General features: G+C 36.9%; 1 protein-coding gene across 1 annotated transcript in view; it reads left to right on the forward strand.

The window, feature by feature from the left end:
• The window catches only part of LOC105516698 (dynein heavy chain 14, axonemal-like), a gene marked incomplete at its 5' end in the record, with an annotated part of 154,523 nt that overhangs the window by 57,006 nt on the left and 72,642 nt on the right, over nt 1-24,875 (forward strand). Inside the window, 8 exons of the mRNA XM_011948971.1 lie at nt 5,746-5,840; nt 8,889-9,048; nt 10,466-10,597; nt 10,986-11,081; nt 17,438-17,578; nt 19,274-19,489; nt 23,554-23,784; nt 24,341-24,462. Of these exons, the coding sequence (XP_011804361.1) occupies nt 5,746-5,840; nt 8,889-9,048; nt 10,466-10,597; nt 10,986-11,081; nt 17,438-17,578; nt 19,274-19,489; nt 23,554-23,784; nt 24,341-24,462 (1,193 nt within the window). The remainder of the gene's footprint in view (nt 1-5,745; nt 5,841-8,888; nt 9,049-10,465; nt 10,598-10,985; nt 11,082-17,437; nt 17,579-19,273; nt 19,490-23,553; nt 23,785-24,340; nt 24,463-24,875) is intronic.

A 24,875-nucleotide genomic window follows, 5' to 3' on the forward strand; every position in this document is an offset into this window, starting at 1 on the left:
GTGGTGTCTTTGCCAGGTTTTGGTATCAGGTTGATGCTGGCCTCATAAAATGAGTTAGGGAGGAATCCCTCTTTTTCTATTGTTTGGAATAGTTTCAGAAGGAATGGTACCAGCTCCTTTTTGTACCTCTGTAGAATTCGGCTGTTAATCTGTCTGGTCCTGGGCTATTTTTTTGGTTGGTAAGCTATTAATTACTCCCTCAATTTCAGAACTTGCTACTGGTGTATTCAGGGATTCAACTTCTTCCTGGTTTAGTCTTGGGAAGGTGTACGTGTCCAGGAATTTATTCATTTCTTCTAGATTTTCTAGTTTATTTGCGTAGAGGTGTTTATAGTATTCTCTGATGGTAGTTTGTATTTCCATGGGATGAATGGTGATCTCCCCTTTATCATTATTTATTGTGTCTCTTTGATTCTTCTGTCTTTTCTTCTTTATTAGTCTGGCTAGTGGTCTATTTTGTTAATCTTTTCAAAAACCCAGCTCATGGATTCATAGATGTTTTGAAGGGTTTTTCCTGTCTCTATATCCTTCAGTTCTGCTCTGATCTTTGTTATTTCTTGCCTTCTGCTAGCTTTTGAATGTGTTTGCTCTTGCTTGTCTAGTTCTTTTAATTGTGATGTCAGGGTGTCAATTTTAGATCTTTCTCGCTTTCTCCTGTGGGCATTCAGTGCCATAAATTTCCCTCTAAACACTGCTATAACTGTCCCAGAGATTCTGGTACGTTGTGTCTTTGTTCTCATTGATTTCAAATAACTTATTTATTTCTGCCTTAATTTCATTATTTACTCAGTAGTGATTCAGGAGCAGGTTGTTCAGTTTCCATGTAGTTGTGTGGTTTTGAGTGAGTTTCTTAATCTTGAGTTCTAATTTGATGGCACTGTGGTCTGAGAGACTGTTTGTTATGATTTCCATTCTTTTGTATTTGCTGAGGAGTGTTTTACTTCTAATTATGTGATCAATTTTAGAATAAGTGCTATGTGTTGCTGAGAAGAATGTATTTTCTGTTGATTTGAGGTGGAGAGTTCTGTAGATGTCTATTAGGTCTGCTTGGTCCTGAGCTGAGTTCAAGTCCTGAATATTCTTGTTAATTTTCTGTCCCATTGATCTGTCTAATATTGACAGTGGGATGTTAAAATCTTCCACTATTATTGTGTGGGAGTCTAAGTCTCTTTGTAGATCTCTAAGAACTTGCTTTATGAATCTGGGTGCTCCTGTATTGGGTGCATATGTATTTAGGATAGTTAACTCTTCTTGTTGCATTGATTCCTTTGCCATTATGTAATGCCCTTCTTTCTCTCTTTTGATCTTTGTTGGTTTAAAGTCTGTTTTATCAGAGACTAGGATTGCAATTCCTGCTTTTTTGCTTTCCATTTGCTTGGTAAATCTTCCTCCGGCCCTTTATTTTGACCCTGTGTGTGTCTTTGCACATGAGATGGATCTCCTGAATACAGCACACTAATGGATCTTGACTCTTTATCTAATTTGCCAGTCTGTGTCTTTTAATTGGGGCATTTAGCCCATTTACATTTAAGGTTAATATAGTTATGTGTGAATTTGATCCTGTCATTATGATGCTAGCTGGTCATTTTGCCCATTAGTTGATGCAGTTTTTTCATAGTGTTGATGATTTGGTATGTTTTTGCAGTGGCTGGTACCAGTTTTTTCTTTCCATATTTAGTGCTTCCTTCAGGAGCTCTTATAAGGTAGGCCTGATGGTGACAGAATCCCTCAGCATTTGCTTGTCTGTAAAGGATTTTGTTTCTCCTTCAGTTATGAAGATTAGTTAGGCTGGATATGAAATTCTTGGTTGAAAATTCTTTTCTTTAAGAAGGTTGAATATTGGCCCCTACTCTCTTCTAGTTTGTAGGGTTTCTGCAGAGAGATCCACTGTTAGTCTGATGGGCCTCCCTTTGTGGGTAACCCGACCTTTCTCTCTGGCTGCCCTTAACATATTTTCCTTCAATTCAACCTTGGTGAATCTGAGGATTATGTGTCTTGGGGTTGCTCTTCTTGAGGAGTATCTTTATGGTTTTCTCTGTATTTCCTGAATTTGAATGTTGGCCTGTCTTGCTAGGTTGGGTGAGGTCTCCTGGATGATATCCTGAAGTGTGTTTTCCAGCTTGGTTCCATTCTCTCCATCACTTTCAAGTACGCCAATCAAATGTTGGTTTAGTCTTTTCACATAGTCCCATATTTCTTGGAGGCTTTGTTCATTCTTTTTCATTCTTTTTTCTCTTATCTTGCCTTCATGCTTTATTTCATTAAGCTGATTTTCAATATCTGATAGCCTTTCTTCCGCTTGATTGATGCAGCTATTGATACTTGGGTATGCTTCACGAAGTTCTCATGCTGTGTTTTTCAGCTCCATCGGGTCATTTATGTTCTTCTCTAAACTAGTTATTTTAGTTAGCAATTACTGTAATCTTTTATCAAGGTTCTTAGCTTCCTTGCATTGGGTTAGAACATGCTCCTTTAGCTCAGAGGAGTTTGTTATTACCCACCTTCAGAAGCCTACTTTTGTCAATTTGTCAAACTCGTTCTCCATCCAGTTTTGTTCCCTTGCTGGCAAGGAGTTGTGATCCTTCAGAGGAGAAGAGGCATTCTGGTTTTGGAATTTTCAGCATTTTTGTGCTGGTTTTTCCTCATCTTTATGGATTTATCTACCTATGGTCTTTGTTCTTAGTGACCTTCAGATGGAGTTTTTGTGTGGTTGTACTTTTTGTTGATGTTGATGCTATTGCTTTCTGTTTGTTGGTTTTTCTTTTAACAGTCAGGCCCCTCTTCTGCAGATCTGCTGGAATTTGCTGGGGGTCCACTCCAGACCCTGTTTGCCTGGGTATCACCAATGGAGGCTGCAGAACAACAAAGATTGCTGCATGCTCCTTCCTCTGGAAGCTTCATCCCAGAGGGGCACCCACCAGATGACAGCTGGAGCTCTCCTGTCTGTCGACCCCTGCTGGGAAGTGTCTCCCCATCAGGAGGCATGCAGGTCAGGGACCCACTTGAGGCAGTCTGTCTCTTAGCAGAGCTCGAATGCTGTGCTGGGAGATCCACTGCTCTCTTCAGAGCTGGTAGGCAGGAACATTCAAGTCTGCTGAAGCCGTGGCCACAGCCACCCCTTCCTTCAAGTGCTCTGTCCCAGGGAGATGGAAGTTTTATCTATAAGCCCTTGATGGGGCTGCTGCCTTTCTTTCAGAGATGTCCTGCCCAGACAGGAGGTATCTGGAGAGAGAGTCTGGCTATAGCGGCTTTGCAGCACTGAGGTTGGCTCTGCCCAATCCAAAATTCGGGGTGGCTTTGTTTACACTGTGAGGGGAAAACTGCCTTCTCAAGCCTCAGTAATGGTGGATGCCCCTCCCCCCACCAAGCTTGAGTCCCAGGTCATCTTCAGACTGCTGTGCTGGCAGCGAGAATTTCAAGTGAGTGGATCTTAGCTTGCTGGGCTCCATTGGAGTGGGATCCACTGAGCAAGACCACTTGGATTTCTGGCTTCAGTTCCTTTTCCAGGGGAGTGAATGGTTCTGTCTTGCTGGCATTCCAGGCACCACTGGGGTATGAAAAAAAAACTCCTGCAGCTAGCTTGGTGTCTGCCCAAACAGGCGCCCAGTTTTGTGCTTGAAACCAGGGCCCTTGTGGTGTAGGCACCCAAAGGAATCTCCTGGTCTGTGGGTTGTAAAGACTGGGAAAAGTATAGTATCTGGGCCAGAATGCACTGTCCTTCATGGCACAGTCCCTCATGGCTTCCCTTGGCTATGGGAGGGAGTTCCCTGACCCCTTGTGCTTCCCGGGTGAGGTGATGCCCCATCCTGCTTCAGTTCTCCCTCTGTGGGCTGCACCACTGTCTGACCAGTCCCAATGAGATGAACCGAGTACCTCAGTTGGAAATGCAGAAATCACCCACCTTCTGCGTTGGTCTCACTGGGAGCTGCAGACCGGAGCTGTTCCTATTTGGCCATCTTGGCCCAATCATGCCACAATCCTATAATACTTTTTTGTACATTTTCTCACCACATACTCTGTGATCATTTCTTCATATTATAGTGATTTTGTAATATCATTTCCTAAAAAATATTTAGCATAATTGATCAAATGTATTTTTCATTTTTGATAGTTTAGAAGTTTCTTCCAACTTTATAAGTTATTATTGACAATGACACGAATATTTATAGGACTGCTATTGCATTTGATATAAGCAGCAATGGCTTTTCAAGAGTTCTTGTGCAGTGATTAATTTCAAATACTGTTTGAATCAATGACATTCATTAACCAATTTTCCATCAATGTTCCCATTATAGCAGTGTTTTCTGATATTTATGTCAATAAATATCATTAATGTCAATATTTCTTTAAAACGCAGCAAGAACTTTAAACTCTTCCAATATGATCATATGATTCATTCTTCTTCATTACTTGGATAATTAGACAAAACAAGAGCCACTTCATTACTTATGTTCTAAATTTATTTTTTAATTTTAATAAATTTTTGCTTTTGGTATGACCTGAAATTTTTCATTATGATTTGCTCCTCAATATCAGAATAACCTCTACTGATTTTAGCACTCACCTTTATTTCATATTTCACACGTATTTATCTTAATTATATACATGTAAATAAAATTTTTTAATTCTAAAATAAGGCACCTCTCACATATCTGTATAAGAAATCTGTAATTTCTCACTTACTTCATTGAAACACTCCAAAACATCTTGCCAAATGCAGTAAGTATTTCTTCAAAACCCAGGAATTCTGATGAATTTGATTTTATACAATTCCCACTAAAAAAGGGGGAAAAAAGTACAGCAGATTTAGAATAGTATATACTGCTTATCAAGTATACTCAAAATGAAGCTTCATTTTGCAAAGGTGTCAATGCAAATCTAACTCTCCACTTACAATTTTATACATCTAATAAGTGGAAATATTTCCACAGAGTAGCTTCTAGACCCATACATTGTAAATCTCGTCTCTCCTATACTAACCTGTGGGTTACTTCTGGCGCCAGACCCTATAGGACAAGTTTCTATTACAATATGACCTCTGGACTTAATGTCACCCCACTGGGAAAGTTAGACCAGCAGAAAACAGAAGTATTTCTGGAAGTCATTTCTATTTCAGACAGCTTACATAGCTTTATTATATAGGGAAGTAACTGTGCACAATATAAATGTAATTCCCAACTCAACTTTTTAGCCAGATCCCAAAATGTCCACAGCCACTACAGTACCTGATGTGACAGGAAACCTGACAAAGAGTGAGGCAAAATGCAAAGAGAAATCATTCCTAATTGATTGCAGTTCAAATGTTTTACTTTTGCAAAATGAAAACATATAACCCTGCAAACATAATAGCAGGGCAGCTTGCACAGCCTTGGAAGGAGTGTGTGCAAGTGAGAGGCTGAAGTTTAAGCTTCGTAGCTTCACGCTAATTCTACTCTTAACCGGACCATTCCTCAAAAGGGCATTGTTAATTCTACACTGAGTCTAAGAGGTAAGGCAGGAGTCATTCAGTGTTTTTGCTTCCCATGTATACCTTCTCATCAAGGACTGACTCATACACATTTTAGGACTATGATACACCTTTCCAACAGTACAAGCATGTGTGCACATATCTAAGTCATACAAGATGCATAACTTATGGGCATTGTAAAAATATCTAATTATATTTTCCAAGTTCAGCATACAAAAATTTTAAATATGCAACTATATTGATTCATATATATTTGGGGACCTATATTTTTATTGCAGAAAACTGCCAATGAACTAAAAAGTGTGCTGCCAGCCTTAGACAAGGCAATTGTGGCTCTGAATGCCCTGGATAAAGCTGATGTCGCTGAATTAAGGTAACTCTCTTAAGTTTCTTTTGAATTGGAACAGCTCAGAAAAAAAACAAATTCATGTTCACTAAGCCTATATTCCATTTTTAGCTTATATACTAAGCCTATATTCCATTTTTTAATCTTGGTTTAAGATTTTTTACCCATCTTGGTTAAGTGTTCATTCTGTATGGTATATACTGTATCTTATCAATTTTATGATGCCTTCAATTGTAAGGCTTATCAGTACTTTTTGTATCCTTAAGAAAAAATGCTGCCAGTTAAACTATGACGTGCTGTTTGTTATAAACTGAATCTCAATCTCTTTGATGTAAAAATGTGCATCTTAAAATTGACAAAATACAATATACAGTGAGCAAGAGGGAGTATCAGGAGATGACATTAGAGAAGTAACAGGGGCCAGTTCTTCCCCAGCACAGCCCCTCATGTACCTCATGACTTTGTTCCAGAAGGTTCTATTCTCTTAGCTTTTTCTTCTAGCAGATATTCCATAGAGAGTGATCCGTTCAAATTCCCTTTAGCCTAGTTTCTGAGGGCCAGTGTGTCATAGTGGTTAAGCACATGGGTTCTGATACCAAGCTTCCTGGCTTGGAATCCTGGCACTGCCACTTTCTAGCTGTATAAGCTCTCTGTGTCTGAGCTTTCCTTTTGTGCAACAGTGATTGCAGATGTTGAAAGGACTGAATGAGTTAATACAGGTAAAGTACTTGTAACAGAGGCTGGAATAAGGCAACTGCTCAATAAAGGTTACTTTCATGATAAGAAGTTTCCTCTGATCAAGTAGGCCCTTTTCCCTGCCCTAGTAGTACTACAAAAGCTAAGAAAACCAGCCTTGTCTTTGAACTCCTTGAGTATGTCTTGTTTGTTTGTTGTTTGTTTTTAAAGATCCTCCTTTGTTATATTGCTAATGTGTATTTTACTTTGCGCACTCCAAAATGCCACACAAATGAGGATGCCTTATAACCTGATCTCCGTTGCTATTCTTGGACATGCAGCAGAGGCATCTAGCAGATGCACAGCTTAGTCCATTCTCTTTCCAAGCTGCTATTTCTATCATCAAAATGCCAATGATTGCCCCATGATAGTTTCATCCTTTGCCACTTTGCAACATGAACCACTAGAAGCAGGAAGTAGACAGTAGAAAATGCAGATTGGAGAAAATCAGGAAAGATCCAAGACAGACTACTTCTGTGAAGTAATAAAGAATTTCAAAGCAAATTTCCAGTAGACAGGTCTCACTTTGAATCAAATATTTATTCCTGGAAAGTGGCACAAAGATTGAACTACAGTCAATTTAAGCCTGTTTCCCCTTTAATTTAAATTAAATTTCCTAGGTAATACATTTTATCCTAGTATTATATTCACATCGTATTTGTTTTAAATAGAGTCAAACCTGGGTAAAATTGAGGAAAGGTTCCTTATTGGAGCACTCACTTCTCCTTTGTGGACCTTTTCTCTTTTCCTAGTTCCTTGGTTATCTTTCTCATTATTTCAAAAAGGCCAAGCTGATAATCTCAGAAAAGCAACCTGAAAAATTATTTCAGAATGAGGTGCTAATGACTGAGTTATTCAATCCATTTGAAAATGATCTTCATTTTAAAATTAGACTGTTAAAGAGACTAAACATTAAGCCAAATGAACACATAGGTTAGAATTTCTAGTTGTACAGACACTGGGACCTACCTAAGGCTGGAGGATGGAAGGAGGGAGACAGTCAGAAAATACAACTATTGCGTACTGGGCTTAGTACCAGGGTGATGAAATAACCTGTACAACAAACTCCCATGACACAAGTTTACCTGTATAACCAACCTGCACATGTACTCCTGAAACTAAAATAAAAGTTGAAAAAAAATTCTAGTTCTGAAATTCAAGGCAGGGGACCTTCTTGGTAAGCCCTTTGGATAATGTCATGCATATAAAGTTGGCTTGGTTTCCTTCCTTCTTTGGGAAGTCTGTGCGATTTTCACTTGAGGAGGCTCATTACCCTGTGTGGACCTACCCTGCCTTGTTCCAAGTTCCAAATGCTGGTGCACAGCAACCATCACCCCCTTGTGATCTCTCTTTGAAACTTGCTTCTTATAAATGTTATTCTGACCCTGACTTTCCAAAGCATCAACTTCTTACCTAACAGTCCGGTGGCATGTCAAGTGATCAAGACATAGTGAAGAGGCAGCTTCCAATGTTCCAATAATAAATACATTATTAATGACTTGAAGGACAAATTCGCATCCACCCTTCCTCCCCTGACTGTTTTCTCTGTGATTTTTACGGTGGGAATTTTAGATCAGGAAGAAGAAACGACAGCATGTGTTTAAGGGGAGTTGGCTCTTACACTACTTCTTAAGTCACGAGACTAGGGCTGACTCCGAGCGCATACACGTGTACAGTGTCTCTGTGAAGTAGTCATCAGTAAATCAACCCTGGACTGAAATAAGAGAGGGGTTTCTATTTTTAAATAACTCTGCACCGAAGACTTTTCTTCTTTTTTTTTTTTTTTTTTTGAGACGGTGTGTCTAGCTTTGTTGCCCAGGCTGGAGAACAGTGGCATGATCTTGGCTCACTCCAGCCTCCGCCTCCTGGGTTCCAGCGATTCTCCTGCTTCAGTCACCAAGTAGCTGGGACTATAGGTACCCGCCACCATACTCAGCTAATTTTTTTATTTTTGTAGAGACAGGGTTTCGCCAAGTTGGCCTGGTCTCAAACTCCTGACCTCAAGTGATCTGCCCACCTCGGCCTCCCAAAGTGCAGGGATTACAGGCATGAGTCACCATGCCCAGCCCAAGACTTTTTATAATAAAACTAGCCTCTAACTCAGAGGTAGTACTTATTTAAGTTTTATGCATTTCATCTTCCTAAAACTATGATATCCTTATATTTAAGATACCCAATCTTTAAAAAATACCTAAATAATTAAATAGCTATATTTTGACAAATAGTTTTCCTTATCCAAATATGTGTTAAAAAATCTGTGTATATTGTCTTCTGAGATATTTACAGGGTGCATTTCATTTTTAATTGTGAAGTTGATGAGATTTTCATCATCTATTACAGAGTATACACACGGCCTCCCTTCCTCGTACTGACTGTCATGAATGCAGTGTGTATACTTCTGCAAAAGAAACCTAACTGGGCAACGGCAAAGTTACTTCTTTCAGAAACTGGTTTCCTGAAAAAATTGATTAACCTTGACAAGGACAGCATACCTGATAAGGTAAAAAGTTGATCTGTAATTGATGCACCTCATATTTACAGTGTGTAAGATCAAATAGACCACCTGCCATCTAAATTGTTCTACTCTTAGATGGAGAAACTATTCTCTAGGAAAATAGCTCTATTCTTCCAGGCAAGAGAGGAGATGCCTAGTTGGATATGGAAAAGAAATCCCAGTCTGAGAAAAATTTCATTCTGATTATGGCTCCCAAAAGTAGATGAGAAATACTGTATATCTAACTCCAAACTGTGTGTGATACCATTTAGAAATAGAGGTGGACCTGTGGGTATGTGACACAGCGAAGGTAGAGAACATCCTCAGAGAGCCCCAGTGTGCCCCAGGTCACATCACCATTACTGACCAGACAGACCTTTGAATAGGGACTGTGCCTTGCCAATATGCCACCTGGGGGACAGAAGGAAGAGGATGGTATTCCTAGTCACCTCACACCTGAAGTGCACAAGGAGACTTCAGAATTTTTAGACATCAAATTCCTAAAGCTGGAGAAAGTTAATCTGTTTTGTTTTTGTTTTAAAAGTTTCTTTTTAAAAAGTATAGCAAAGCTACTGCAACAACAGTAGCAATAGCAGGATGTTTATAACAAAGACTTTTTCTCTCCTGGTACTAGGTTTTGTTGTTGTTGTTTTGTTTTGTTTTTTGTTTTTTGTTTGTTTTTTGTTTTGAGACGGAGTCTCGCTCTGTTTCCCAGGCTGGAGATCTCAGTGCACTGCAGCCTCCACCCCCCGAGGTTCAAGCGATTCTCCTGCCTTAGCCTCCTGAGTAGCTGGGACTACAGGTGCCCACCACTATGCCCAGCTAATTTTGTATTTTTAGTGGAGACAGGGTTTCACCACATTGGCCAAGTTGGTCTTGAACTCCTGAGCTTGTGATCTGCTCCCCTTGGCCTCCCAAAGTGCTGGGATTACAGGCGGGAGCCACCTTGCCCAGCCACTAGGGTCATTTTTGTACCCAGGCATGTGTCTTTGATTCTACTATTAAAGATACGTTTGTTTTTTTGTTGTTTTTTTTTAAGACAGAGTCTCACTCTGTGCACTCGCTGGAGTACAGCGGTGTGATCTTGGCTCACTGCAACCTCTGCCTCCCAGGTTCAAGTGATTCTCGTGCCTCAGGTTCCCCAGTAGCTAGGATTACAGGCGTGTGCAACCATGCCCAGCTAATTTTTGTATTTTTAGTAGAGGCAGGGTTTCACCATGTTGGCCAGACTGGTCTCAAACTCCTGACCTCTGGTGACCCACCCACCTTGGCCTCCCAAAGTGTTCGGTTTACAGGCATGAGCCACCGTGCCCCGCCTGAATATTTTAATATGAAATAAAATTTCAGTCTAGTGGAGACTGGGGAAAACTTCAGGTGAATAATATTTCTTTCTAATGTAATACATTAACTGTGTACTCTCTAGGTTTTCATGAAGCTAAAAAAAATTTTAACCTTACCTGATTTCAACCCAAGCAAGATTGCGCTGGTTTCTGTTGCTTGTTGCTCCCTGTGCCAGTGGGTTATAGCTTTGAATAACTACCATGAAGTACAGAAGGTATGCTTTTCCTCCTAAACATCTGTCATGATTTGAAAGTGACATGTCAATGTCCCAGAAATAATTTTTATTTAACAATACTCAAGTGAACTTGAGTGGAAAGGATACCTAAGGAGAAACGCTTTAATCAAATATATTATTCTAACTCACACAGATGTCAAGTGCTCCTGTTAAATTTGTTATTTATTGACAACTGTGCTAGTATTTGTTTATTTCATTTTATTGTTTCACCATAATAGGCTATTTTGTACCCCACATATACACATAGTTCTAGGAAAGTTTAATTGTAACAATTGACATCTGTAAATGTCTTTCAAATATAAATGACATTTTTAACGGTACACCTGACTTTTTTTTGACACTTAAATGTTCTGACATTCTCTTTAAGGTTGTGGGCCCTAAACAAATCCAAGTAGCTGAAGCTCAAAACGTCCTTAAAATTGCGCGACAAAGACTGGCTGAGAAACAAAGAGGTTTACAGCTGGTAAGAAATACTTCTACTTGTTCAGTTCTCAAAATAAGACAAAACACCAGGACAATGTAATTATCTCAGGAGAGCTTATCAGTTTCAGATAAAATGGAAATAATAATATAGGTAGTAAAAAGATTAATTGTGAGGATTAAGTAAATAATATTATTGGTAATAGTATTAATAATATATATAAAACTTTTAGTGCCTACCACATAATAAAACACTCTATAGAGTTCATTATTATTGTCTTTATAATATTTTAATTTACTATTTCACCAAATTTCTCTCAGGAGATCTCTACAACTGCAGTTTACCAAAGCCTTAAACGGTATCAATCTGTGGTGTTTTTTTTTTTTCAATCTGTGTTCTTAAAAAAACTGTACTTTGCGAGGCGCCGTGGCTCACACCTTGTAATCCCAGCACTTTGGGAGGCTGAGGCAGGTGGATCACCTGAGGTCAGGAGTTCGAGACCAGCCTGGCCAATATAGTGAAACCCCATCTCTACTAAAAATACAAAAATTAGCCAGGCATGGTGGCAGGCGCCTGTAAACTCCCAGCTACTTTGGAGGCTGAGGCAGGAGAATCTCTTGAACCCGGGAGAAGGAGGTTGCAGTGAGCCAAGATTGCACCATTACACTCCAGCCTGGGCAACAAGAGCAAAATTCCGTCTCAAAAAAAAAAAAAAAATCCAACTGTGCTCAACCTGTTTATATCATTGCCCTGTTGCTTTGTAAAGGCATGATTATTCCTTAAATGTCTTGATTTTAAATTAAAATACAGTATCAGTATCATTATGAGAACTGGAACTAGAATTGCTATCCCTGTTACCTATTTAGCTCACGTACATTTTGAGAGTAGGCAAAGTAATACATTTCAGAGATGGCAAACAGTCCGTTGACATCTTTTGACCTATTACAGTCTTCCCACCCCTCACCTCATTTTGATATAGTCCACATTTTGAAATCTGGGGATTTTACTTAATATCTGATTTTCTGTCTTTTCCTGAAAACTCAGATAGCTGGCAACTCTGGGCTAGCATTCCCACTTGGCTGTAGGCAGCCCCCACTCACTTCAAGCATTTCTGCTCCCTGCTTGGCCCCATAGGCATTTCGGGCAAACTGAGATATATTAAAAAGGATTGGATATTTTTGAAGGAAATAAACAAATTTGAACTGAATTTACTTTATATAGATATATCATTTCTTGCTAATATTTTATTGTAGCTTATAGTCTATAGAGTTTTGTTTTGATGGATGCTGATAATAGTTAATGTTTATTTAGCACTTACTGTGTTCCAAGCACTGTGCTCATTTAATCCTCATTTAATCCTCACAACAACATTTCAAAGTAGATGTTTATAAATGATAAAACTAAATTTAGTTTTAGTAAATTTAGATTTAGTAAATTTGTTCAAGATTTTAAGATAATAAGTGATGGTGCCCATATTCTAACCTAGGTCTCTCTAACTCTAAAGCCCATGCACTTATTGGCCTTTTAAACTGCTACATTTTAAAATATTTATATCCAGAAGTGATATCCAAAATATTTAACAACTAGTGTGGCATAGGCACCAACTGATCAAAATGGACATTGTCGTGCGGTTAGAAGCAGAGTCTTGGAGCCTACAGCTAAGTTTGAAGAGAAGGTATGGGGCCAGGGTAGGCAATGTGTGGCCATAGAGGTGCTCCCTGGGATATGGAGCAGGACCCATTAGCAATCACTACAGAAATATGTCAACATTTTTGCAGTTGTTGGTGCCTGTGTAGTTTATACCACTGAATATCAGCCCTATTTCTATCTCAGAGTGGAAGAAACCCAAGAAAGGAAAAAAATTTTTCTTCAAAACTTTAAGAATAATATATTTAAACATTATACAATTTGGAAAAAAGAGCATTCAAGAAGAAATAATTTTTAGTTTAATGAAAGTATTTGTTCCTTTTTTGCAACAATTACTAGAAACTCTATGTAAATAGATTTAAAAACCTGAATGATATGCCCTGTTTTCCGGGACATTTTTAGTCACTGAGAGTCCATTAAAAAAAAAAAAACCTGAAAGCTTGAACAATCCAAAAAGCATGGATTATAAAAGAAATCATAGATAGAACAACCAGAATGAAGACAAGGAAATAGAGAACCTGAACAACTCAGTAAACCTACTAGACCTAACAGACATATTCAGAATACTTCACTCAACAACAACAGAATACACATTCTTCTCAATTGCACCTGAGATATTCTCCAGGGTAGACCATATGTTAGGCCACAAAATAAGTCTCAATAGATTTTAAAAGACATATGCCACAAAAGCACCTTGTCTGGCAATAATAACATGAAGGTTGAAATTGGTAACAGAGGAAAAATGGAAAATTTACAAGTAGTTGACTAACTCATTTTTAAACAACCAGTGACTCACAGAAGAAATCACGAGGGAAATTAGAAAATACTTGGAGACAAATCAAATGCAGCAACCAAAACAAATGGGATGCAGCAAAAGGAATGCTCAGAGAGAAATTTATAGTTGTAAATGCCTGCGTTTAAAAAGAAAAATATAAAATCAGTAACCTAACTTCACACCTGAAGGAACTAAACAAAGAAGAACGAACCAAACCCAAAGCTAGCAGAAGAAAAGAAGTAATAGAGTAGAGATAAACAAAATAGAGAATAGCAAAAAAATAGCGAAAATCAATGACACCAAAAGTTGCTTCTTTGAAAAGATCATCAAAATGAACAAATCTCTAGGGGAAACAAAAAGAGAGAGAGAGAAAGAAGAAAAAATTTCTAGACTTCAAGACAGGTCTTTTTAAATGACCCAGTCAGATAAAAAAGAGAAAGAAGAAATAATTTAAAAGAACGAAAAAAGCCTTCCTCACATATGGGACACTATCAAGTGAAAAAATATTCAGATTTTGGGAGTTCCAAGAGAAGAGATGAGAAACAGCATCGAAACCTATTTAATAAAATAATTTCTGAAAACTTCCCAAGTCTTCAGAGAAATATAGACATTCAGATCAGGAAGCTCGTAAATCCCCAAAGAGATTTAGCCCAAACAGTTTCTCTCTGAGATACATTATAGTCAAACTGTCAAAAGTCAAAGACAAAGAGAAAATTCCAAAAACAGCAAAAGCATCATGATGAACCTCCATCAGAACAACAGCAGATTTCTCAGCAGAAATAAAAGGCCAGTGGAGAATGTATTTATAACACTGTCATTTGTTTTTAATTACAATATTTTTAAATGGTAGGGAGAAAAAGACAAACTGTACATTCCAGCCAGAGCCACATTACTTTCCGTCTCTCAACCACAGCCTTCATGAGAAGTTTCTAGTATTTGAACTCATTAAAATCCAATCAATATACTTAAAATGTATATTTTTTACACTTGATATTTTAAAATTTAGCTTAATAGTTACCTCCATCAGTTTTAAGCCCTTCATGGAAATTTTCTCCTCACTCAGGTACATACTTCCTTCCACTTAAAAATAGGTCTTTTGTTTGCCTGGATCCTAATATAAAAAAAAAAAATTGGGGGAAAATCTAAGGAACTTTGGGGGATAAAACAATGCCAGAACTTATTAAATCACATGAGCATTCATCAAAAGCATTACCTTTGGGGACTGCAATGCTCATCATATAATAGAACATTTCATATGTTTAAGTCAATCAATAGGCCCCATACGTTAATATTTAAATAACTCACTGGGTCGTAAGTAACATGAGAGGAGTTTTCTCAAAGGAATCGAAATGAGTGATTGAGCAAGCAGACAAAAACAACATAACATATGAAAGTGCAAACAACCCATAATTGTTATGGGTGAGCCAGGAATAAATTCTAAATCATTAAACATGCCAAAAGTAGCATATATATATAACACACACACACACATATAAATTAGGTATATATTTTCACCAGGATAGCGTCTTAAAGAGAAATTACAAATCATAATAAGCACAATTTTGTCTTTATAATTGTGTTGTACATACCATGTTCAAGTTTCCATGCTAAACCCTCAACATAAAGGTAAGACTGTAAGACCACAATCCAAGAGATGATATCAGGAAACTTAAAATTACTTCTCAAACAACTGTTATAAACAAACATCAGTGTAGATTTGACAAGGTTGAGACTTCATGACAGCTGGAAGTTGATCAGGATATTACAGAATATTTGCCTAGGATTTATACCCCTTTAAGGGAAGGGCCAAGGTATAAAGGATGTGAGCCAAATCCCAGAGACAAGAAGCTTAAGGAATGTTGGGGAGATAAGGAATAACCAATTTGGATAAAGAGTAATATAATTGGAAAGGAGTAATAAAGGAAATGAAATCGGGAAGGAAGGTTGGGGTCAGGTTGTGGAGGCATTGGTTGACAGCCAAAACTCTGGACTATATCCTTAATCCATTATTTCCATAAGAATTCACCAAACGCTTTTGAGCAGTGGTGTAATCAAGGTAAGTGATAATTTAAGAAAATTATTTTGGGGGAAAAAACCATCTCTTCAATAAATGGTGCTGGATATCTATATCCAGAAGAATGAAACTAGACCCCTATCTCTCACCATACACAAAAATTACATCAAAATGAATTACAGATTTAAATCTAATACCTCAAACTATGAAACTTCTATGATAAAACATTGGGGAAAATCTCCAGGACATTGGTCTGGGCAAAAATTTCTTAGTAACACCCCACAAGTACAGGTAACCAAAGCAAACACGGGCTAATGGGATCACATTGAGTTAAAAAGCTTTTGCACAGTAAAGGAAACACTCAACAAAGTGAAGAGACAGCCCACAGAATAGGAGAAATTATTTGCAAACTACCCATCTGACAAGGGATGAAAAACCGGAATATATAAGGAGCTCAAACGTCTCTATAGAAAAAAATCAAATAATCCAATTTGAAAATGAGTAAAAGGCTTGAATGGATACTTCTCAAAAGAAGACATACCAATGGCAAACAGGCATATAAAAAGGTGCTCAATATCACTGATCATCAGAGAAATGCAAATAAAATTACAAAGAGATATCATCTCACCCTAATTAAAATGGCTTTTATCCAAAAGACAGGCAATAACCAAATGCTGATAAGGATGTGGAGAAAAGGGAACCCTTATACACTGCTGGTGGGAACGTAAATTAGGACAACCCCTATGGAGAACAGTTTGGAGGTTCCTCAAAAAACTAAAAATAGAGCTACCATATGATCCAGCAATTCCGCTGCTAGGTATATACCCAAAAGAAAGGAACTCAGTATATTGAAGAGATAACTGCACTTCCATGTTTGTTGCAGCACTGTTCACAATAGTCAAAATTTGGAAGTAACCTAAGTGTCCATCAACAGATGAATGGATAATGAAAATATTGTGCTTATACACAATGGAGTATTATTCAGCCATTAAAAAGAATGAGATCCTGTCATTTGCAACAACATTGGTGGAACTGGAGGTCATTATGCAAGTGAAATAAGCCAGGCGCAGAAAGACAAACATGGCATGTTTTCACTTACTCGTGAGATCTAAAAATCAAAACAATTGAACTCATGGAGATAGAGGGCAGGAAGATGATTACCAGAGGCTGGGAAGGGTAGTGGGAAGGTATGAGGGAGGTAAGGATGATTAATGGATACGAAAAATAGAGAGAATGAATAAGACCTAGTACATGATAGAGCAACAGGGTGGTTATAGTCAATAATAATTTAATTGTACACTTAAAATAACTTAAAGAGTAGAATTGGATTCTTTGTAACACAAAGGATAAATGCTCGAGGGGATGGATACCCCCTTCTCCATGATGTGATGATTACACATTGCATGCCTGTATCAAAACATCTCATGTACCTCCTAAATATATATATACCTACTATGTACCCACAAATAAAACTAAAAAATTATTTTGTCAGCTATTCATGAAAATATGTTTTCAACTAACACTGTAAGGATGGTTTAACAGTTGATTCATCATACAGCTTAAATTAAAAAATTCATTTGGTCCCCTGGTCTGTTCAGTACATCTGAGGTGAAAAAAAGTTCAACCATTTTCTTAGAAAAAGAATCTAAATAAGATATAAAATTTCATTTGCAAAAAATAAATCAGAGATTGATGAAGCTACAAATGCTAGGATTGTAAAAAAAAAAAAAAAAAAGCCTATTAAAGAAGCAAGATGGCATTTAAAAATAAACAAATTTCAATATCAATGAATCTTTTCATTTCTACAATGTCCATTTTCATTGGTAATATAATCCCTCCAGAAAGATTTTCCAGGATGTGAAAATGAAATGGTAACACTATATTTATATAAATGACAGACAAAGTCTTGAAGCAAAATGAGAGTAAGATATTTTTCTCAATAATGAATTAATTATCTTTCAGGTTGAAGAACATTTGCTGTTTTTACAGGCAGCTTACAAAGATACCGTTGCTGAGAAACAACTATTAGCAAATCGGAAAAAAATGGCCAGCAGGCGCTTTCAGTGCGCGTCAGTCTTACTAACTGTCCTGGAAGATGAGAAGGCAGGACTTTCTTTGGTCTTATATCTCCTCCATAATTTCCACTGGGCCCAACAACCCCCAAGATGTTATTTTCACTGCAGGCTGTATCATATACCTTCTAAAGCTATCTTACTATCCAGTTTCTTATTGGGATCAGTAGACATCCTATTCACATAAAGAAATCCTGTTTGAGTCGTCTCCAAACAGAAGTAACAGACTACAAGTATCTGACATTATTTCCTGTTCTGAAGACATCAGCACACTTTTGTCTGATGAGGCCCAAAGTAAACCTTCCAATGAAAATGTCATTAGTTTTCCTTTTCCAGCACTGGGACAACCCAAGCTGAACATATAAAACATGGTGGAACCACAAAGGAGAAGATGTCATTAGGAAAGAAAAAGAAAATTCTCTCTTTTTTTTTAAGTGAAAGTAGGTTTATTAAGAAAGTAAAGGAATAAAGAATGGTTACTCCATAGGCAGAGCAGCCGAAAAAGAAAATTTTCTTTTGTTCTGTCAGCCTTCTGAACCCTTTTAGCTCATCTTTTTACTTCTCCTCTGGTTCATCTGGCATCTCTATGGTTGAATCTCTAGTAAGCCAACTAGAATCTCAGTTTAGTTACACCTCAGCTATCTCAAAGGATGGATGCTATAAAATTCTCAAGATAATTTTAATTTAGTTTAATTTTTTAAATAAATACATATCATAGAAGGTCAAGAGGAAGGATTTTATGAAAACAGACCAATCAAAGGGAGATGATAGCTCTCAGAAGCAGATGGATGTCCCTGAGAGTCAAGTGTATAGATTGAGAGGCAGTGGAACATCAGCATGTCCCAGATGGTGAGCACCAGAAAAGAGGGCTCTTGCTTAACATGCTTTATTTATCGACCAGTCAAGCACATGCATGATCAAAGAGGCCATATACAGCCAGAGAATATGGGTTCAGAGCCCAGCTACACCCCTTAGAAGCTTAGTGATCTTGACCAAGTTGTTTAACTTCTCTAAACTCAACTTCAAATGCGGTGTCAAATGAAGTTTTCAAAGTAAAATGCCTGGCAGATAAGTAAAGATTCAGTAAATATGGGTTGTTGTTGTTATTATTGTTGTTGTTAAATACTATTAATAGTATATTATAATAGATTGATACTTTATAAACTGTCCTGCTTTGGCTGGGCATGGTGGCTCATGTCTGTAATCCCAGCTCTTTGGGAGGCCAAGGCTGGAGGATTGCTTGAGATCAAGAGTTTAAGACCAACCTGGGCAATGTAGCAAGACCCTGTCTCTAAAAATAAATAAATAAATAAATAACTGGCATGGTGGCACATGCCTGTCATCCTAAGCCACTCAGAAGGCTGAGGTGGGAGGAGGATCTCTTGGACAGCCAAGAGATCAAGGCTGTCTAGCCTAGGCTACTAAGAGAAGACCTTGTCTCTAAAAGAAAAAAAAAAAATTGTCCTGTTTTATTACACAAAGGATTTTAAACGTGTATCTATCTTAGCAAATATGACACTATTAGCAAACTCAAGAATAAGACTAATTTTTTCCTCAGAAAACAGTTTATTTTTCAATATTATCCATTGTTAACTTTGATACAGCCACAGCTTGAGAACAGCAGTAGTAATTGCAATGACAGATCCAACTTGGAGATCATTAATTTTAAAATATCTTATGATAATATATTTTATATAGAGTAACTCATTTCCATTTTAACATTTAGACTCGATGGCAAGAAACAATCAATCAAATAGATAACAAATTAGAAGGAATTTTGGGTGACATACTTCTTTCAGCAGCATGCATTGTATACAGTGGAATTTTAACACCAGAATTTCGCCAGTTGATTGTGAATAAATGGGAGACTTTCTGCATTGAAAATGGCATTTCTTTGTCTTCCAACTTCTCTTTAATTAAAGTTATGGCACAAAAATATGAGGTAATAACATATTTCTATTATCCAGTTAAGTGGCTATTATTGTTGATTTGGGTTTTAGCTGTATGTGTAGTTTTGGGCTTGGATGTTGTCCCAAAATTATTTTGATAAATGAAAATATTTTGTTAATAGTTTGTTTCAGGTCTTAATTTTTTTTATTTATAGCCCTAATGCCTCAATAAGTTGTATCTCTCCTGTTTCTCTTACTGAGCAAAAGTCACAAAATATCCCTTTTCCCACCGTAATCCTATTACCCTGTCTCAATGAATACAGGCAATTTCTCTCTCTGAAACCTCTTTCATTTAATACAATTGAACTTGTTGAACCACAGGGAGTGTTCTTAGACACAGCCAAAAATACGGAACTACATTTATTAACTTAGATACTTATTGTCTGCTTATGTAAATCCTATGCTGATGTTTAAAGGATAAAAGAGAAATGCACCTAGCTTTTGTTAATCCTCCGAGAGTAATTTTAGATTGGATCCCCACTGATAATTTCCCTTAAATTGACCATGCAACCTACAAAATCTTAGAAAAAAATACTGTCTTCACATTTTCATAATGCTAATAACCAATTTAAACTCAAATATAACAGTTATTACATTAGGTGTAAATGGACTAAATGTTCCAGTAACAAGTCTAAGATTGTGGCCAGGTGCAGTGGCTCATGCCTGTAATGCCAGAACTTTGGGACGCCCAGATAGGAGGAACTCTTGAGCCTAGGAATTCAAGACCAGCCTGTCTCTACAAAAAAATTAAAAAATAGCCAACCTGGGCAATGTAGCAAGACCCTGTCTAAAAAAAAAAAAATTACTGAGCATGGTGCCACATGCCTGTCATCCTAAGCCTAAGCCACTTGGAAGGCTGAGGTGGGAGGATCACATGAGCCCAAGAGATCAAGGCTGCAGTGAGCTATGATGGTGCCCTTGCATTCCAGCCTAGGCTACTAAGAGAAGACCCTGTCTCTAAAAGAAAAAACAATTGTCTTGCTTTGTTACACAAAGGATTTTATCTGTCTTAGCAAATATGACACTATTAGCAAACCCAAGAATAAGATTAATTTTCCTCTCAGAAAACAGTTTATCTTTCAATATTATCCATTATTAACTTTTGTATAGCCACAGCTTGAGAACAGCAGTAGTAATTGTAATGATAGATCACAATCATTGCAATGATTGCATGTGCACAATGGTGGCACATGCCTATAGTCCTAACTACTTAGGAGGCTGAGGTAGAAGGATCACTTGAGTCCAGGAGGTCAAGGCTGCAGTGAGGCATTGATCATGCCATTGCACTCCAGCATGGGAGAGAGGCCAAGTCTCTGTCTCTCTCTCTCTACATATATATGTGTGGATGTGTGTATACGTATTATATATATGTATATATATAGCATATGTGTATACTGTATATGTAGAGAGACCTCAAGAAATCCTCATAAAGTTATGACTATACATATATACTATACATACATAATGTATATACATATATACACATATGTACATGCATGTATGTGTTATGTGTGTACATACATATATACGTATACCTATATGTATACATAGATATATACATACATGTATTCATACTTATACATATATGTACATGACTATATATGTATATATGTAGAGACCTCAAGCAATCCTCATATATAAAGTTATAAGACTATATAACAGTATAAACCAAAGCACAAAATAGAAAACATACATTATTTATAAAATAAAATATACGTTATTTATAAAAGACACATCTAAAACATAAAGAAAAGTTGAGAGTCACAAATGGGAGAGCATTTACCGTAGATTACAAAAACAAAAGGACAAAATAGATGTTAAGGCATAAAAGGATTACTAGACTTAAGCTCACTTTACAATAGGAATTTATTTAATTCTCCAAGCAAATGTTAACAATTCTAAATTTGTACCTAATAACATGATCTCAAATAATATAAAGCAAATATTAAAAGAACTATAGGGAAAAAATAGACAAATCTACAATCATAGTGAAGGATTTTAATACCCTTCTTTCTGTAACTCAGAACAAGCACACAAAATCGGTAAGAATAGAGAAGCTTTGAACAACATGATCAACAAATGGACTGAATGGGAATATATAGAGCACCGTAGCCTATACCTGCAGCTGACACATTATATGCAAACACATATAGAACTGCCAAAATTGACCATATAACAGGCCACAAATCAAGTTTGACCAAATGTCAGAGGACTGAACTCCTACAGAATATGGCATCTGATCAAAGTGTAGTTAGGCTAGAAGTCAATAATGAAAAGATACTTTGAAAATCCCCATATTTTTGAAATTAGGAAATATACTCCTAAGATAACTGCAGAACAAAATTGAAATCAGAAACTTTAAAATGATACACTGGTGAAAGATTTTCTTTTGAGATTGGGAAGATGACAAAGGGATGTTCACTATCTCCACTTGTGTTTACTGGAGAGTCTGGGCAGTGAAGTAAGGCAAAGGGAAAAAAGATATTAACATTGAATAAAAACATAAATTTTTGGAGGTGATATATTATGTACTTATAAAATCCAAGAGAACCTATAGATATATCATGAGAATTAATAAACATTTAGCAAACTTTCTGAAATTAACAAAGTCAAATTGCATTTCTCTTCAGCAACAGTAGTGTACAATGTTTTTAGATACCAATGACCTAAAATGGTATCTAAAACACATCTTTTGCACATCAGAATGAATCTCAAAAATGTGAAAAATTTATAGAAAGAAAACTATAAAATACTGAGATGCATTTTAAGAAACTTAAATAAATGTAGAGTTATACCAAGTTCATGAATTGGAAAACTCAATATTCTAAAGTTACCAGACCTATAGATTCAGTGTAATCCCATATATATACATATATACACATATACATATATGTATAAGACTACACATATATATGTATATATGTAGAGAGACCTCAAGCAACACAACAACATGAATTAAAGCCAGACACAGAAAAAGATGGAAGATTTCACTTATCTACAGTTCAAAAATGAGCAAAACTAAACTATCGTGTTTAGGAATACATATGTAGGTAAAATAATAAAGAAAAGCATAAAAGTCAGGAGAATGATTCATTTTTGAAAATAGAAACTCTTCTTTGCTATTGGGCTCAGGGCATGTTTCTCTCACCACAACCATGTTTACTCCTGTCTTCTTTGCCTGTATTCAGATGCAATCTACACTCCAATCAACAGCAATACTTGTATTTTTCAGGATTCTTCATCATCTGTCCTATTTCCTTTTACATAGAATTTGAGAGCATGCAGTTCTTCATAGGCATAAATGAAAAAACTTTCCTCTGTTCCCAAACTAAAAAGTATGTTTGGCTTCTCCGGGGGAGACCCCTGCTACCTTTTGCTGGAGGGTTTGCTTGGTGTCCTGTTTCTACTCTTACCTCCATATGCTTCTTGGCCTTTTTCTCCCAACCTGCTGATACTGCCATGAAATTGGAGTGGCAGGAAAAGAGAGGCCATGTAAAGAGTCAAAGCTTATCAGGCTTGAAGTCAGCTTCTGAGTCAAATGGTAGCTCTGCTTCTTATTCTGACAGTATAACCTTAGGCAAGTATCTAACATCTTTTAGCCTCAGTTCCTCCATCTTAGAAATAAGGGTTATTATAGTAATTTCACTACCTGGTATATATGTATGTGTGGTTGGCAGTTGGTAGGTGCAAAATAGAGTAGCTGTTATTATATTTGTATAATTCTGTATTATTGCATATTTCATATATGCATTAGAGTCTAAGAGCCTTAGAAGCAGGTGCTGTATCTTATTTCCTTTGTGTCCCCCATGGCATCTTTGTTGTGATGGGCATTATAATGTCCTTATTGTTGAACACAAAAATGTAATTTAGTGCATAATTACTCACCTTCCCAAAAATTTCATATCTGTTTCTTTAAACTGTTCATCTCCATAGCATTTTTAAACATTATTTCTTTTTCTAAAGGCAGTGGTTCTATAGGATCTTTTAGTACCCTGTAGGATACTAAAGATGTGAAGATATTTACAAAATAGTGAAAGTACTAATGATTTCATTGCAGATCAGCCGATGGCATAATCAGGGACTACCTCATGGTCAGTATTCAGTAGAGAATGCCATCTTGATCAAGAATGGCCAGCAGTGGCCACTGCTGATTGACCCACATAAGCAAGCTCACAACTGGATCCGTCAGATGGAAGGATCCAGGCTTCAGAAGCTCTCCACTGAAGACAGCAATTACACCAAAAAAATTGAAAATGCTATGAAGACAGGAGGGAGTGTCCTCCTGCAGGTAAGTGGGCAGTATGGCCTAATTTCTCTTGCAGCTGATACATATGTTGTGTGCACTGAGCATAAAGGCTAAAAGTTTTCAGTGACACATAACTGTCAGGGGAAAAATAATAACAGACATACACACATATATACTTAGAGATAGAGAGTGAGTTTTCAATGCCCAGTTCTCTTACAGCTGTCTTTCACTGGAGTCCAGATATTTAATAAAACTAATTTTTTAATTTTAATTTTTGTTGGTACATAGTAGGTGTATATAGTTATGGGGTATATGAGATGTTTTTGAAACAGGCATACAATGTGTAATCACATCATGCAGAAAGGAGTATCCATTCCCTTGAGCATTATCTTTTGTTACAAACAATCCAATTATACTCTTAGTTATTTTTAAATGTACAACTAAATTATTATTGACTATAGTCACCCTGTTGTGCTATGAAATACTAGGTCTTATTCATTCTTTCTAACTCAACATTTAAATGTTTTAATGCTGCTTTTTTTTTCAACCAATTTGTTTTAAGATGATTTTTCTTATCTTTGTCTATTGGGTTTTTCAGAATCTCCTTGAGACATTAGCTCCAGGCTTAAAGGCAATTCTGAAAAAGGATATCTATCAGAAAAAAGGACACTATTTCATAAGGGTTGGTGATGCTGAGATCGAATACAATTCAAATTTTAGGTAATGTGCCACAGCTAAATTGAGTCAAATGTGTATGCTTTTTAAGATAAATAATATTGAATGCCTTGTATTCAGTCCTGTTAAGCTTCTACATGGAGGAAAAAGTAAGATTGTCTTTGGAATATTCTGTTTGTTTTTGTGTTGGCAGAAGTATTCATCAGTATACAGAAAAGATAACCGATTGTATCAAGTCACTCCAAACCAACACTTTTCAAACTGTGTATGATGAAACCTGTGGGTTTTATGAGGAGTCTTCAGAAGCTATGCAGAGAGGAGCAAGCAAGAAGCCTGGCTCTGCTTCATCTGGAGAAGCTCTCTTTGTTCTGTTTACCTAACATTTTATTTTGGCGAGAAAAGTTTCTGCCTTTTTCACACACACACACACACACACACACACACACACACACAAAATC

This window comes from Colobus angolensis, unplaced genomic scaffold (genome assembly GCF_000951035.1).
Source record: "Colobus angolensis palliatus isolate OR3802 unplaced genomic scaffold, Cang.pa_1.0 Scaffold288, whole genome shotgun sequence".
Classification (NCBI taxonomy): Eukaryota; Metazoa; Chordata; class Mammalia; order Primates; family Cercopithecidae; genus Colobus; species Colobus angolensis.